The sequence below is a fragment of the Drosophila innubila genome (assembly GCF_004354385.1).
Source record: "Drosophila innubila isolate TH190305 chromosome 2R unlocalized genomic scaffold, UK_Dinn_1.0 1_C_2R, whole genome shotgun sequence".
Classification (NCBI taxonomy): domain Eukaryota; kingdom Metazoa; phylum Arthropoda; class Insecta; order Diptera; family Drosophilidae; genus Drosophila; species Drosophila innubila.
In genome coordinates, this window is record NW_022995374.1 from 2,612,835 (window position 1) to 2,629,375 (window position 16,541).

The following is a 16,541-nucleotide window of genomic DNA, read 5'->3' on the forward strand; positions in this document are numbered from 1 at the left end:
CAAATCTGCATCTGCAACTCTTAAAGAAAGCTAATGGGTACAAGCTCTGACTCTTTTTTCCTTGATGTCTGCCGATTTTAGAACATTGTTTAAAGTCTCTTTAAGAAATTCTTAAACTTTAATCACTAATGCCCTTCTATGGTAAACATATTGCGATCCTTTTGCAGGATACGCATTTGGTACACAGATTTCATCTTCGAACTGAACTATTATTTATTTATTATTACTAACTACTTTACTCGCAATGACTTGCTTTTTTTGATATTAAACACAGTTCTTGACAAACTTATGTTTTGTATTTACGGCGAATTTGAAAAACTAGTAATTAAATAATTTAAGCTGAAATCTGTTGGGATAAAATTGACTCTCATATTTTAACAAACACTAAAAGTGAGCAGTTGAAAAGTACCGAAAGTTTAATGGAATAAAAATTGATTAGAATTGAATCAAAGTACCTAGCACAAAACCTGTTTTATGAGAAATTGATTAATGTATGTGAATTAGTTTAGCTATTCAAGCGAATCTTAGTTTTCAATATTCATGTTAAAAATTCAGTTATTTATTGGTCAGTTTTAAATTGTTCGTTATGCGGAGCACATTTATTGTTATTGGAGTTTTTCTGCTTTGGATTTCTATTAAGCTGTGTTACAATGTAAGGCAGTAATTTTATTGTAATCAAAGAAATACATTCCTTTTATTGATAGGAAGCTGTAGTTTTCAAATTTACAAATGCAGTTTGTCAGTCCTACAATGAATCGTGGGTTCACTTTAACCAATGTCGTCTGCGAGCTGTTAATCGCAATAGGAATATTTTAAATATTAATGGAACCATACTCCATCCTGTAAACGATGTATATCTCCACCTGCAAATCTTAAAGAGAGCCAATGGATACAAACCCTGGCTTTTTAATGTGTCCCTTGATGCCTGCCGATTTGTGAAGAAGGCTTATAATCCATTTGCAAAGCTCATTTTTAGTCTCTTTAAGGAATTCTCCAACTTTAATCACTCATGTCCTTATGTGGTGAGTAATAATCTCTTCAATGGATTACATTTAAACATACTACGATCTTTCTGCAGGGTACGCAGTTAGTTCAAGGATTTTACCTTCGATCTGAAATATTACAACTTGTATTTCCAAGCGGCGATTATTTACTTGCAATGACTTGGTATTTTGATAAGAAGCCACAATTCATAACAAATGTATATTTTGTATTTACGGAGGATTTGTCAAAAACTAGTGATTAAATAACTTTAGATGAAATCTATTGGAATCTATTAAGGCTATTTAAATATGATTTTTTTTTTACAATTTGGGTTTAATTGACTCACATATTACCGAAAACTAAAAATGATCAGTTAAAAAATTAATGACTATAGTAAATTTTTATGGAAAAACAGTTGTAAATTAGTTAGGGTATTCAAGCGAATCTTATTTTTCCTTATATATGTATAATATTAAGAGCTTTATTGGTCAGTTTAAATTGTTCGCTATGCGGAGCACAATTATTGCTATTGGAGTTTTTCTCCTTTGGATTTCTATTAAACTGTGGTACACTGTAAGTCGGGTTATTATTTTTTTTTTGGAATTAAAGAAATGCATTCCTTTTTGCATTGACAGGAAGCAGTAATTTTTAAACTTACAAATGCAGTTTGTGAGTCTTACAATGAATCTTGGTTTGTCATTCACCAATGTCGTTTGCGTGCTGTTAATCGCGTTAAGATAACGTTTAATTTTAATGGAATTGTCCTTCATCCTGCTAACAATATATCAGTCAATGGCCAAATCTTCAAGAAAGCAAATGGATACAAGCCGTGGGTCTTAAAGGCATCCATTGATGTCTGCCGATTTTTGAAGAAAACTTATAATCCATTTGCGATATTAGTTTTTAACCTCTTTAAAGAATTCACGAATTTTAACCATTCATGCCCATTCATGGTAAGAAATTTGTTTAATTTACAAAAAATATATATATTTTAACAATATTCTTTCACAGGGCCCGCAAATTGTTGATGGATTTTATCTTCGACCTGAGCTATTACGCCTTCCTTTTCCAAGTGGCGAATATTTATTTGAAATAACTTGGTTATTTGATAAGAAGCCACAATTCGCAACAAACGTATATTTTGTATTTACAGAGGATTTGTAAAATCTGTAAACTGATTTAATAGTAATATATAATTATTGGATTCTAATAGAATTCTTATCAATAAACTTATTGTTTTATTGTTTGAGATTGGGAATGCATTCTTCAATACTCGATGAATCTCATTGGAAAAAGATAAACGTAAGAATTTGTAAGTTCTATCCTTTAAAAAAATTGCGTTTTTTTTTGGTTTAGAAAAATGTATATTATTATTATCTATTATTCTGTTTAATCGCAGCAAGATCGGACAAGTAGAACAGCAGTAATAGCTAACCAAAGTTCGTAAAGCAATACACGCTCCTGAAAGTATGCAGATGATCCAAAAATAAACCAGAAGGTCCAAAAAAAGACCTTACAATAATGCATTAAACCGAACTTTTAATTATTATTCGATAGATATTATTATTATTAGATAGTTATTCCTTTAAAGTATTTTTCTATATATTTTAATAAGTGACTGTTATGCTATAGTCCAGATCTCGACTTTAGCCCTTCCGATTAGTTTTTATTTATTTATTTTAGTTTTTCTGTCTTCAAGATACTTGTAATTACATGGCCCTCAAAAATTAAATCGTTTAAATTTAAGTTGTTTTTATTTTGACAAGTTCTACCTGTGAGGGACCACTGTACCTATCGTAGGACATACGAGTATAATATTAGCTATTAAATGTTGTCTGTTAAATTTTGTTTTTAAAATGTAAATAAAGCAATTACCGTAATTAACAGAACGTTATATTTTGTCGATCGTTTTGACAACCAAAAAAAAAAAAACGATATCATTATTCGAAATTATGCTATTATTATTATTATTATGTTTATACCATAATTAATTTCCCATTTGATTTTGTGTATAAATTACTAAAAATTAAACACTTTAAAGTTAGTTGTTGATTTATTTATTAATTTGTACCTCAGTTTATCAGAGGGTCTGAACCATTGCTATTGTTGCTTGCCTTAAACTTGTGTTATAATGCAAGTAAAGCAATTAAAACTGTCTCATTTAAAAACTTAAACTTTTACATTCAAAGAAAGCAGTTGACTTTAAAATAACGAAGGCGGCTTTAAAACATTTTAATGAATCATGGCTACTAGTAAAGTAGTAAGTTAATTTAATGTTTTTAATATAAACTTAACTATAAATTAAAACATCACAGGATGAAGTTGTTATGTTATTATCCAAAATTTGAGTTACTTACTCATGCGATTCCAACTGGCGATTACTTAATTACATTGAAATGGATGTTTAATGAGAAATTGTAAGAAATTCTGATCTGGCAAAGGAACAAAAAAAATTACCTGCCCCGGGTGAGGCTCGAACTCACGACCTTAAGATTATGAGACTTACGCGCTGCCAACTGCGCCACCGAGGCCTTGTTATAAGTATAAGAATAACATGAAATAATAATATGTTTACTCGAACATATTCCTTTTCGATTTTTTTTAAATTTAATACCAGTTAATGATAAAATTATAAAAGTAACATTAATTGTGATTTATATTTAATTATTCAAGCAACTGATTCACAAATGAATTTCCAGCAAAGTATAATATGAGTATAAAAACCAAATCGAATGAGAATCAATAAGGATCAAATTAGAAATCAGAATACTTTGATGAATACCAATTTTATGTTTAATTTTTGGCAAGTCTATTTCGAATTTCACTTTGAATACCTGAGGTGGTTTATATTCCCATTTTAATGTCTGTGGGCAACTGCAAGACAAGCTAAGCAGACTGTTGGCTTTGTTTTTGGGCCATTAGGAAATCTCTCATAAGCAAAGCATTCATTTTCCAATTATTTATTGATAAGTGTGTGCAGCCAGCAAGCAGACCATGGCAACTGCTCTACCTTTCCCCATGACCAAGTCAAGAGCAATAAATTGGTTGCCCTTGCTTAGAACTCAGCTGTGGTGGGACTGCAACAGAGCAATGTGTGAGACAGAAAGAGAGGGAGTGAGAGAGAGAGAGCTGCGTCTCCATTCTTCGTCTGGCTGGCTTACAACCTGCAGCAATGTCTGGCAGTTGTTGCCGGCAAAATATTTGCATTTTCACTTTTGATTTATTATTGTCATTGCCATGTGTAAATTGCCAAAGCAAAGGTGCAAACAAGCTTCCTACTACACACATATCTATTTATGCATCTATGCATGCTATCAGACACTGTGTGTGTGTTTGTGTGTGTGTCTCTCTGTTGCTTTGACAAGGACACATTATGTTGGCCAAATGAATGGTAATTGCGGCACTGAAACAAGTAATTGAAGTGCAACTCAGTGAGCTACTCAAATAGATTCGTTGCTTGCGGTTGTCCTCAGTTCTCTAAGGATTCAGTGTTGTGCAGTCTGGCCACATTTCGAGTTGATTTAGCTGGCCACACTTCGATTTGTGTGCATGTTGTTTGCTTTCTGTTGCACTTAAAGTTCAACTTGAAGTTGAGTTCTGTTCTTAACAAAAAGGTCATTAGAGCTGCTAATTACAAGCCCAAATTAGCCTGGCCAAAAAGACCAACTACTGCTTCTGCTGCTGCTGCTGCCAGTAGCAATTACTTCCGCTTCTATGCAATTTCCGGTTGCGAAGATTGGAGTGATGCCTAAGCAGCTTTGCAGCAAAATGTCAACTTAATATGGCCGCAAGACGAGGCAAATGGCAATATGCCATACAATAATGACAACAACGACAACCAGAATGAGAATGAGACTGAGAATGCGACTGAAAGGCAGAGCACAAAATAAGCAGATAATTACACGGCAGCCAGACCCGGAACCGTTGATGTCCACGGTCTTGTGGAGTGCGCCAAGAACGCAGCCACAAAGTAGAAAATTACAAAATAAAAAGCCACAAGCGGAAAATTAACAAAGCAACTACCACAACAACAACAGCAGCAACAACGACAACATTTGTCCAAGAAATTAACGTCTCTTTCTCATGTGGCACAATGAGTTAAAATGCGCTTAAAGCCATTTTCAGTTAAAGCCAACTCTACGCTTGCCATTGAATTCGATTTCGTTTTCGATTTGGTTTGGTTTGGTTTGCATTGAGCCCACGGGCAGCTAGAACTTTATCAAGATGCTTATCGCTGCAAATGCAAAATTCCTGTTTACCAAAATTCCAACAAGCGACTGACGCTTCAAGAGTTGGAGAGACATTTTCAAAATTTTTGACTGTCTGCACGCTGTAAGCGAAACCCAAACAGACAACGCGCTCTCTCCCTCTCTCTTTCCCTCTCCCTCTGTCTCTGCCTGTCTCTTTCCCACCGAATACTTCTTGTAAGCCCGCCAGCTACATTTAAATGTGCCGGAAACTTTTAGCATCCACCTGAAACCACCTGAAAACACCTAAACCACCCCACTATGGGAAAAAAGGCCAATTTTTTTGTCCTTTACTTTAAATATGTTGTTGTTCAGCAACTTTAAACTCTTTTGATTTTCCAAATCTCAGGAACAGAGAACGTAATCATTTAAAAAATTTTTTTTAAGATTATACATAATTTTTTTTTTTTTTACTTAAATTTACTTTAGGATCTTCTTAAATTTACTTAAAAATAATCATTATAATTGATCTAAATCGATAAATATCATTAATTTTAAAATGTAAAGATTTTATTAAAAGTGTTTTCCTTTATCTTGTATATTTCTTTCTTGTCGCTGGTTTTTTGAATTAAATATAATGGAAAATAATCATTAATTTTTTTTTTTTTTTTTTTTTTTTTTACATATATTTATATACAAATTATCAGCATAACTGTTGTGATAGAACACAAATATTTTTTTTTTATTTTTCGGAACTTTCCTTAATGTTTAAGGCTCGATCAAAGTCTTATAATTTAGAGTTGCCAAGTGAACTAAAAAAACGCGACTAATTTTTTTTGCAACTTGCATCGCAAATAGTATTTGTTTTGTTGACATAGTAAAAAAATGTATAAATAAAAATATTAATCAATATATCTTAAATAAGTTGTTAGAAACAGACAAATTTGTTCAGTTTCTGTGGAGTATAACTTTTGTAGTGCACAAGTGTTATCAAGAGATTTGTTGAAAGGCTAATAAATAAACCATCTTATATCAGATTTCATTTATAGCTTTTGTGCGTTTTTGAGTGGTCCAATTTAATAAAAAGAAAATACTAAAATTCTATACATTCGATTCATTCCAATTTTCAAGTCTCATTTAGAGTTAATGCCAAAATATTGTGCTTTTTTGCCCATAGTGCAACCGCCACGTGGCTGCTGTCGAGTCTGGCACTGATTTTATGCTTTATAACTTTCGATATGCGAATGGCAAACAACGTTTAGCGCTTTGCCAGCTCAGACCGAGCAAGTGTTGCTCTGCCACCTGAGGGGCCAAACAACTCTAAATCCGACACGGCGTATACGCAATATTTACGATTGTGTGCGCTTTTGCCATACAGATTTCTCACCAATTTTTAACTGCCGCGAGGGTTGCAAGTACTTCTCTGTGTGTGTGTGTGTGTAAGTGTGCTTTTCATTTTTTTTTATTTGACATTTTCATACATCAAATATTTATGCCATATTTTAGCTATTGCGACAATGAGTCAAATCTGATGGAATCCAATGTCTGAGCCCCTTTTCGCCTGCGATAATAAAGTTTAAGGCTGATAAACGATTTTGCAATCAAATTATGCGCATATTGAGATGAGGGTGTGTGTGCGTGTGTGTGTGTGTAAAAGTTGTAAAATTTAAATGAGTTTTGGCAGTGAATGACTTTGATTTCTGATAGACAAATTGAGTAAATGTAACCGAAACTAGTTTAAGTTGCATGTTGTCAATGGTATTATCTATTTTTGTCATCTTGTGGCTGCCTTACAACATTAAATTCCTTTGGCAGTGACTAATTTATGCATTTATCTGCAGCCAAAGACAAATTGAATTTAAGAAGTGGCCAAAGCTCTTGTCCTGGCAATCCCTTACACATGGATATTGTTATTTTTGTCGTAATTAAAAACCCATGAAAGCGACGACCAAACAACTGGCCACAATCGCATGAGCAGACAGACACACACACACACACACAACAGTATAGATGTGAACGAGTGTGTGGTAAAATAAACATGAGCGTATTGATGGCAGCAGCTCTGACGGCAAAAACTTTCATATCAATTTTAAGCCAAAGTAATGAAAAAGTAACAGCGAGAAGCAGCTAGAGTTGGAGTAGCAACAAATAGAAAAAAAGAGGAAAATAAAAGAAAAATGAAAAAGGAAACGAATGCTATAGACAAAGCATATTTACACAAGCAGCATTCAAGTACACGCAGCAAAGGACAAGGCAGGAAGGACCTCTGATGATGATGATGATGATGATATTGTTGGCAACATACAAAGCAACGCTTATGACAAGCAGTCCCAAAAAAGATACACTACAGTGGTAGACACCCACTTCTAAGGATGCTGTTTACATTTGAACGGCAGCAGGACTTTTCGTGTGGGCGCGTCTGTGGCAACGAAATTAAAAACCAATAAAACGCTGCACACGAAATTAAAAATTATGTTTTCCTTTTTACATTTTATTACAAGCAATGCTGCACAACAATAACAGCAACAATAGCTATAACAAAAAATGTGAAAACGCATTTGAAAAAAAGAAAAGAAAGTTGAGAATATGAAGCATAAAGTTGCCGCTTTAAAGCAGTTGCAAAATATGCTAAAAACTTTCTGTGTAAACTTTTACAATTAAGCCAAACAATAAAAGTTGGCAGCGCCTAAAATGCTGCTATGCGTTTCGATATAATTGAATACTTTCAACTTCTGGCTAAGCTGCAGACAGTAAAAAAAACATAGCATACATTTCAGCAGCGCAGTTAATTGCTGGAAAGTATTCGACGAACTCTCTTTGAATAAACTCGTAAATTTCGTTCATGTTTTTGTAGTTTCTCATATAGAAAGGTAGTACTTTCACTCGGCTGCCTTTTCCCAATTTCATTTTCAGCAATTAAACGACCATTCAGCCAAGTCATTCACTTAATTTACTACCTATGTTACTTGACTGCCATCCTAGTTTCCCTTTCCAACGCTCCGACAACCCATAAAGCAACTGTATAGCTATGGCTATGAATAATTTAAGCAAATCGCTGGCTGTTTGTCTGTACGTCTGTACGTGTACGTGTCGCTGTGTCGGATTAGGCGGCATTTGCATATTTTAATTATTTAGATTGTTGTGTTGAGCTACTTACTCCTAGTTACTCCAATGCCACTCTGTCTCCTCGTTGAGCCGGATGTGAAGCGGAAATGCCGGCGACGCCATTGTCGGCAGACAGCCAGGCAAAACAGGCAAAACTTAATTAAAAGCAACTGTTTTTCTACTCTTAAAGGTAAGCTCTTAAGCTGAAACTGGTATTCGAAATGCAATTGCAATTGCAACTATAGATTTTTATGAATATTTCCAAAACTTTGTCTTATCTTTGTTGTGTCCAAATTTCAAGTTCGCACGTCAAACGGTTTGGTCGACAGTGTATGAATGATACAGATTTAATTAATTATTTGTTAGACTTTGTGCTTCCAAATCAATTGAATGCCGTTCTAAGTTAGCTTTTATCTATTCTTTATTTACACAACAAGTCAATTTTGTTGTTAAAGAGAACTCAGCTACAGTTGGCAATGCAAACGTAGACAGTCCAGACTTGTTTCGGCCAAGTTAAAGTCAAATAACTACAAAGAGTAAACATTCATAAGCATTTGTGGCTGGCTTTGCCAATAAACACATTACAGTTGCCAGAGCCAATCATAAATTCATAATGAAATATGAGGGCGACTGCCCAAAGATAGTCCATGACCAAGGCGAAGCCAGTCAGCCAGCTACAACTACAACTACAATGTAGAGTCAGAAATACGCACAAGGGAGGAAGCTGAAGGAGGAAACAGTTGCAGGTCTGGTTTTTGGCAAACGAAGAACAGAAAAGTGTAGCAGTAAACCAGGCGCTTGAGACTCTCAGTGGCATTACTTTTATGATTATTTGTGTCGTTTATTGTGCGGACGACCAGAAAGTGACTTTAACAACTCGCACATATGGAGAAGACGTCCAGAGACCAGAGTGTAGAGTCTAGTCCATGTCCGGTCAGCGGGCAGCTTTAATTAGATTTGCGCATTAGAGGACAACGCCGAGGCTAATGACATCTCGCCTCAGTATGCGATGCACGCAATGGACTTGGTCTGTTAAGGGTCATCTTTGGACTTACTAAACGCACACTATGAGGTGATAAACACCAGACCGTAACATTGGAACAGCCGGCAAGTTAGAAAGAGCTCCATCAATAAGGCTTAATTTAATTTAAGCCGCGCTATCTTTAAGCCAACTCGACACACGTCCACACGTGTCCTGCACATGATTATTATTATTATGTATGTGATGTGATGTATCCTTTTAATGTGTGTGAGTGCCTGTGTGTGTGTGTGTGTGTGTGCCTGTGTGTGTGTGTGCGTGTGTGTGTGTGTTGCTTACGTGGACCTGGCCGGGCAAATATTAATAATTGTTGCCTTTTTTTTCTATTTTCGGGCTCGTCGACGTCTGCGAAACACGCTAAAAATTAATTAAACGTTCTTGCCCGACAGGCGTGGAGCGTAGGGGAGCTTTGGTGGGGGGAGTGTAAATAATTTTTGCTCGGCCATTTCGTGGTTATTTATGCGCTTGATGTTTTGGCCATTTTTACAGCGCCCTTCACCCCCTCTACCTGCAGCCAAAGGCCTGCCCTTCTCATATAATATGGCATACGGTCAACACTTGATTCATGGCGTTGTTGTTGTTATTATTATTGTTGTTGTTGTTGTTGTTGTTGTACAAACAGCACGCACTCATATTGGCAATTTATATTTGTATTAATTAATGGGCCAGTAAACAATTGCTGAAAGCAGCGCCATTAGCACGCATTGAGGGTTTGGGCCATAACGTATTCTGGCTCTGGGATCCTGGCTCCTGGCCAGCACAAATAGGCTACGGATTACGATTCTGGTTCACAAAAGGGTTCTCTGTCCGTTTTTTTGGTGAATTAATAACATGTTCTGTTTGTGGCATGCTGCAAAATTGACTTTAGTTATTTCATAATTTTGCAGCAGACATCATAAATCTGCAGTTATTTGGCAAATATTTGCATATGAATTTTGATAAACCAAGCAGCGGGCGGGAGGGGGGGTGGCAACTAGATTATGATATAATATTATGTTGGAAAGACAACAATAAACAGCAAAACTAATTAAATTGCGATGACAACAAAAATGTGAAACACACAAACTGAAACTCAATTAAAAAACGAAGCTTACAAATTTTAAAGCATACTTTTAGGATGCGCTCAAAATTCAAATAAATTTGAATTGGATTTAGAGAAATGGGTGCAGCATAATTTTGAAGAGAAATGTGTTTGAAAACAATCGTTTGTAATGTTGGTGTTCCTCAAATTTTAGAGATTTCATATTAACATATTTTTTTAAAACATTTCTCTTCAATTTAAAGATATTTTAAATCAATTTAATAAATGTTTAATTATGTCAAATCTCTTAAGAATTTTTTTGAGATTTGAAAGCAATAATTTCTTATTTTCAGTAACTCCAACAATTGATTTTGGGTTGCTTTAGAGCTGTTAGAGATTTGTAGAACACACACAGATTTATTTTTTTGATTTATTTTATATTTTCATAATTTTGCAATACTTTGTGAAGTAAAGTTTTTCATGCTAAAACGCAATTTGGAACAGCTCAACCCAGTCCATGCCATTTTTAATTTATATGTGATTGAAAATTGAATTGAGTTTATTTACGAGTCTGAGCACTTTGTATTTCGTATTTGCCTGGCGCTCATAATAAACCATTCGCAGTGAATTGTAGACTGTTAAATGCATTGCAAATAAACTTGAATGTAATTTCGTAATAAAAACTCAAAAGCGTATTGAAAACGCGTGTTTGCAATCGCTGGTGAAATGCGCAGCCAGGAGCCAATGTCCTGCAGCCGGCAACAATAAAAGTCGAATGCGGACGAGGCCTGTGTGTGACATTCTTTGGGACACTGAAGGACCTCTTTGTGCCATTGTAGGTATGACTGTTTGTCCCCGCTTTGGGCCATTGTAATAACTGCAGCTGCACGTTCACAATTTGTGCGTGGTGTGTGTGGTTTTGGTTTTGGTTCAGTTCAGTTTGGGCTTGATAAAAATGAGCGTCGGAAATGCGAATATAAATTTTGTCATATCTGATGTACAACTGTGTGTGTTGTGTGTGTGTACAGGATAAACGTAATGGCTGCATTGCACTGCCAGGAAGCGTTGCAGACAGCGGACAGTGGACAGCGGACAGCGGACAGCAGACAGTGGACCAATCATCAGAGAGGACACAGGACACAGGAGGAAACGGAAATGACATGCAATAAAACACAAAGGCACACGCATTGGGGCAACAACTCGATCGCTTGCTTTTGGGATTGAGATTGGGTTTGGAATTGGGTTGGGCTTGGAATTGAGGTTTCCCTCTTGTACTTTGTGGATTATAATACAAAATGGCATCTAACAACAAAAATCTATCTGGCAAATGCATCGCCAGAAACTTTTACAGAAATTACAATTGCAAAAGTTGCATACTTAGAAGAGACGAGTGGAGTTGAGTTGAGGAACCCGCAGCAGCTGGCCAGTCGACTCTCCCTTTCCCTTTCCCTTTCCCTTCCCCCCTCGACTTGGCTGCGAGGGGAAGTGCGTTGTCCTTTGTGTGCGTTAACGCCAAGTCATTTGGCTTATCAATGCCAGACGCAGACAATTTTGGTCTTATCTTTTGGTCGCATCGCGTTCCTCTTACCTTCATATTTTATCATATGCAGTTGGCCAGTGGCTCAACTCAATCGATGCTCATTCCCTGCTGATTAAATGCCAGCCATTTGTGGCTCAAACTGTTGTATTATTAAGCGCCCATTAGACCAGACTCCGAACAGACTCTGGCGACAAACTGAGCCAAGTTTGTGAGCTGTTCTGACGCCAAATTACACAGTTGTTGGCCTGGTCAGCTCATTGACATGTATGCAAACATTGCACTAATCATGGTCAACCAAGTGGCCACTAACAGCCATTTCTAACGAACTCGCTACCTTCCCCTTTCCATTTCCATTTCCATCCTCATACCTCCCTCCGTCTCGTTTGCCTTGACAACACAAGTTCTGCCTGCTTTATTGGCTAATTACAAGCCCTGCAGCGGCTTGTTGCATGCATGTGATTGCTTGTTGCAATCTCCCAGTCTTCCAGTCTCCCAGTCTCCGAGTCTTCGGACTCCGACTGCCATAATTTGCCACAAAATGCTGCTGTTTTATTTTCGATTTTAATTTCCATGTTGCGGCCGTCGTCGCCTGTGGTAGTTGCAATGTTGCAAAAAAAAAAAAAAAAAAAAAAAAAAAAAATTATGCTCGACATGCGCCTAATTTATATTCATTATCTGATGCATAATTATAGATAACTTGCATCGCATTCTGTATCGCGACACTCCACTTGCCACAACGCTGCTTGCCACTCACCACTCACCACTTGCCACATGACACAACTGTGTCTCAGTTTCTGCCTCAGACTGTGTTTATCCTTGGAGCTTAAGCGGATGCTGATTCACTGTCTAAATATTTGGCTAACGCAATTGGTAGCAAGCACTGACAAGCTGCCTCCCTGCCACCCTTCTAGCCAACTTCTACTTCTTAATCTTGTTTAAGCTTATCGCAATGTTGCCCCCTGCCAATTGCTGTTGTTGCCACAAATAACTGCCAACAAGGTGCTGCAAAGGTTAAATGTTAAATGTGGCAAGGGTGCGCAAATATTTGTAGCGCAAATCATGAAAATTCAATCTAAAGAAATTTTTCAAATATGTGAAAAGTGTGCAATTTTGTATTAAATTAAGGTATGCTACTTTTTTGAATAAAAAATTTGAACTTTGTGAAGAATTTTTCATTAAAAAATCTTTTTCCATCAAAGAATAGTTGTTATTTTGAACTCTTTATTTATTTGTATATTTAGAACTTTGTTGCTTACAGTTTTATGGAGCTTAGTCTATAATTATTGTAAGTTTCTTTAGCCAAATCATATCGCATCGGTTTCCTACTTATGTTTAATGTTTAATTAAGTTTATTGTTGTAAATAGTTGTAGTAAATAGTTGAAGCTTACACAAAATAAATACATATATATCATAATGATCATTAGTACTCGAAGTCAATTATGATTTCGTATGATTTGTATGCATCTGGTATAAAAAATATAATTAAATTATTTATATATTATTTCTTGTACATAAATTTATTTAGTTTGATTCGCTTAAATAGGGATGTGTGTGTGTTTGTGTTTTTGGAACAGTATTAAGAACCACTTGTAGGATCCAATTCTTAACTAGGCGCCTTAATCTCAAAGTTGAACTTTATTGCTTTGTCGAATGCGGGATATGAGTTCTTTATAACTATTTGTATCTGTAACTATAAATGTATCTGCATCTGTATCCTTGTGCTTTAATAATTGATGACCACCTGGTGGCTGCTTCGTTAGCATCTGCTGCTGATTTCAGCGCCCACGGCGCACCTCATTTATTAACGACCTGAAGTTGGAGGTGGTTGGAGGAGTGGAAGTGCCGCAATCAGCGCTAATTAAAATGGCCGCCGGCGTGCATCACGAGATTATGCAGTTCTTGTCCTTGTCGCTGGCGAGTTCCGACGGCTTTCGCTTGCGATCGTAGGCGAGGGCATCGTTGGGCACATAGCTGACCCGAACACCGCCGTAGTGTCGCCTCTGCGGCAGCTGGTACATCATCATGTAGTCCTCGGAGCTGGACGAGCTTGAGGAGCATGTGGAGCACACATCCGACTCCTCAGACTCATCGCGTTCCCGCTCCCGATCTCGTTCCCGTTCACGCTGGTGCCGCGGCGACTTGTGTGGCGAGGTCATGACCTCGTTCTCGACCTGCAGCACCGCTGGAGTTGCCTGGTAGGAGGAGGACAGTGGCTGGGCCGGCGCATAGGTGTCCGCTCTGGTTGTGGAGTGGGAGCGGTGACCGCTGCCACTGCGATGATGACTCGATGACTTGCGACGTCGACGTCGGCGCGATCCGTGTCCATGTCCATGTCCATGTCGATTTCCATCTCTGTCCCTCTCCCTCTCGCGATCTCTTTCCCGCTCACCGCCGCTGGTGCCAGCTCCGTTGCCCGAGTAGCTGCGGGAGCGGGGCAAGGTGTCGGGAATGCCTTCAAAGCGCACGCCCTTCTTCTTGCCCGGCTCACCGCTCATGGGCGAGGAGGAGGAGCCGCCGCTGAGAATGGACACGGGATGCGTGGGCGCTTGCGTGGCCGACTGCGTGGACAGCGGCGTGTTGAGCGAGCGCTCTCCGGCGGAGTGCGTGGGCGAACCCATCAGTTCCGGCGGCAATGCTGTGGATGCCACACTCAGATTGGGCGTGGGCAGCTCCGGTATCTCACTGCCAGCAGTTGGCGCTGGCGCTGGCGGCGGATGCATAATGTCCGCATACTCGTGCTGTGCGGCATGAAACTGCTGCGCAGAGGCATGCAACGGCGGGGCAGGCAGTGTCTGGCCAAAGTGCGTCATGTGCTGAGGCGTCGCAACCAAGCCCAGCTCCGGCATGCTGGAGGTGATGCAGTTCTCCATCTTGGAGACCTGCTGCAGCTGCCGCTGCAACTGATAGCTTGGGTGCGTGGCGCCCAGCGGCGGCTTGGCGGGCCAAGCGGCATCCAAGTTGGTCGCCATCTCGTTGAAGTTGTAGACGCCATCACGCTGCAGGGCTTCCATGGGCTTTGGCATCAGGTGCGGCTGGAAGTCGCCCGGCGAGTTCTGCGAGCTGGAAGTGAAGTCGGTGAAGTCGCCGACCGCATTGAGGCGTCCCTGCTCCAGATCCTTGACGACACCCGCATCCGAGTCGGAGGTGGCATAGCTCTGCTGCACATGGGTGACCAGGTGACCGCCGGTGGCCACATTGGCCTCACTGGCCACACCTGCGGCCAGCTGTTGGCTCTGCAGCTGGTACATGGCCTGGTTGAAGCACGCCTGATGCTGTTGCTGCTGCTGCGGCGACATGGGCGGTGAGCTGGAGGCGTGGCTGCTGGGAATGCGCGTCTGCTGCGGCCGCACGCGCTGCGTGGGCGGCGTGGGCGTGGTGTACATGCCAGTGCCGGAGCTGTCCGAGGGCGTGGGCGGCTCCCCTTTGCTGCAGGCAATCGAGCAATAGATGGCGCCACGGCGCGGCAGAAAGGCGCGTCCCAGCAGCGAGCAGCGGCAGGTGTTGCACGAGAAGCACTCGTCGGTGGCATGCCAGTGCTGGCCGTCGTGGCTCATCTGTCCCTGATCGACGCCAATGGCCTCGCCACAGTAGTCGCAATACTCGGCGAACATGGCGTCAAAGCAGAGCAGGCAATACGGCTTCCCCTCCCGCATAATGTACCGCTGTCCGCCCAGCTGCTTGTCGCACTCGTGGCAGGCAAAGTGATTCATGTGCCAGGCACGTCCCTCCGCCTCGGTGCACTCATCTGCCAGAATAATCTGTGAAAGTAACACTCGTTATTATTAATAAAGTGGGAAAAGCTGCTCTGCGACCCCCTGGATCTATTTATTGTGTCCACTTCTGAGCCTATTACTCCTCTGACAACCCTATTTTTTGCAGCATTGAGGTCTACAATGTCCTTTTATAGGTAGGACATATTTTCCTAGATGACTACACCTACGTCTAGATAGAGCAGTGCATTCTGCTAGAATATTCATTGGAATTCCTCCTCAAAGTTGCAAAAACAGCATTCGCATTTTTTTTTTTTTTTTTTTTTTTTTTTGTTAGTTAGTCGTTTCCTATTGCTACAAGTATTAAAGTTACTTTTAAATGATCGCCCTAGTCTCTATGATAAATGACTGCTCAGTCTACAATGCCGTTTCAGTAGATTGGTGAGTATTCTGAGTCTATTCTTTCCCAATGAGATTACTTGCGTAAAGCTCTTCAGGTTGTAGCTGCCTATTAGGTGTTTGGCTTGTCTGAGACTTGTGGTCTCCGTTCAGCTCTCGGATTATGTCTCTACCTATTCCATAAAACAGTTCAGCAACTATTAGGAGACTGGCTACTTTGCTTAGAATATTCATTGGAATTCCTCCTCTTAGTTGCAAAAACAGCATTCCCAATTTTTTTTTTTTTTTTTTTAGCTTGTTGTTTCCTATAGCTACAATCTAAATTACTTATAAATGATCGCACTAGTCTTTATGATAGGTGACTTCTCAGTCTACAATGCCCTTTCAGTAGATCAGTGAGTATTCTGAGTCTATTCTTTCCCAATGAGATTACTTGCGTAAAGCTCTTTAGGTTGTAGCTGCCTAGGAGGTGTTTGGCTTGTCTGAGACTTGTGGTCTCCGTTCAATACGACTGCTGAAGTCGTTTCTCCTCTTTACGTACGTACTCTCGGATTG

The 16,541-nt window shown here is 39.3% G+C and overlaps 3 protein-coding genes and 1 non-coding gene across 4 annotated transcripts in view; 2 read left to right on the top strand and 2 right to left on the bottom strand.

Moving 5' to 3' along the window:
- Nucleotides 1-586: 586 nt before the first annotated feature.
- Nucleotides 587-1,246, top strand: LOC117785914. The gene is made up of 3 exons (XM_034624180.1): nt 587-652; nt 705-1,022; nt 1,079-1,246. Exons 1-3 carry the CDS (start codon nt 587-589, stop codon nt 1,244-1,246), a joined length of 552 nt encoding a protein of 183 aa, XP_034480071.1.
- Nucleotides 1,247-1,491: 245 nt separating this feature from the next.
- On the top strand, nt 1,492-2,148 carry LOC117785915. Its single transcript, XM_034624181.1, has 3 exons — nt 1,492-1,557; nt 1,620-1,937; nt 1,996-2,148. Exons 1-3 carry the CDS (start codon nt 1,492-1,494, stop codon nt 2,146-2,148), a joined length of 537 nt encoding a protein of 178 aa, XP_034480072.1.
- Nucleotides 2,149-3,442: 1,294 nt separating this feature from the next.
- Nucleotides 3,443-3,515, bottom strand: Trnam-cau. The gene has a single exon. It is a non-coding gene; the product is annotated as a tRNA-Met (tRNA).
- Nucleotides 3,516-13,574: 10,059 nt separating this feature from the next.
- The window catches only part of LOC117785551 (protein prickle), a 50,663-nt gene continuing 47,696 nt past the window's right edge, over nt 13,575-16,541 (bottom strand). Inside the window, exon 6 of the mRNA XM_034623633.1 lies at nt 13,575-15,635. Within this exon, the coding sequence (XP_034479524.1) occupies nt 13,758-15,635 (1,878 nt within the window). The 3' untranslated portion in view covers nt 13,575-13,757. The remainder of the gene's footprint in view (nt 15,636-16,541) is intronic.

Coding starts and splice junctions, on each gene's coding strand:
- LOC117785914 (XM_034624180.1), top strand. CDS start 587: ATGCGGAGCACATTTATTGTTATTGGAGTTTTTCTGCTTTGGATTTCT. Junction 653..704: donor CTATTAAGCTGTGTTACAAT/GTAAGGCAGTAA, acceptor TTTTATTGATAG/GAAGCTGTAGTTTTCAAATT. Junction 1,023..1,078: donor ATCACTCATGTCCTTATGTG/GTGAGTAATAAT, acceptor ATCTTTCTGCAG/GGTACGCAGTTAGTTCAAGG.
- LOC117785915 (XM_034624181.1), top strand. CDS start 1,492: ATGCGGAGCACAATTATTGCTATTGGAGTTTTTCTCCTTTGGATTTCT. Junction 1,558..1,619: donor CTATTAAACTGTGGTACACT/GTAAGTCGGGTT, acceptor TTGCATTGACAG/GAAGCAGTAATTTTTAAACT. Junction 1,938..1,995: donor ACCATTCATGCCCATTCATG/GTAAGAAATTTG, acceptor ATTCTTTCACAG/GGCCCGCAAATTGTTGATGG.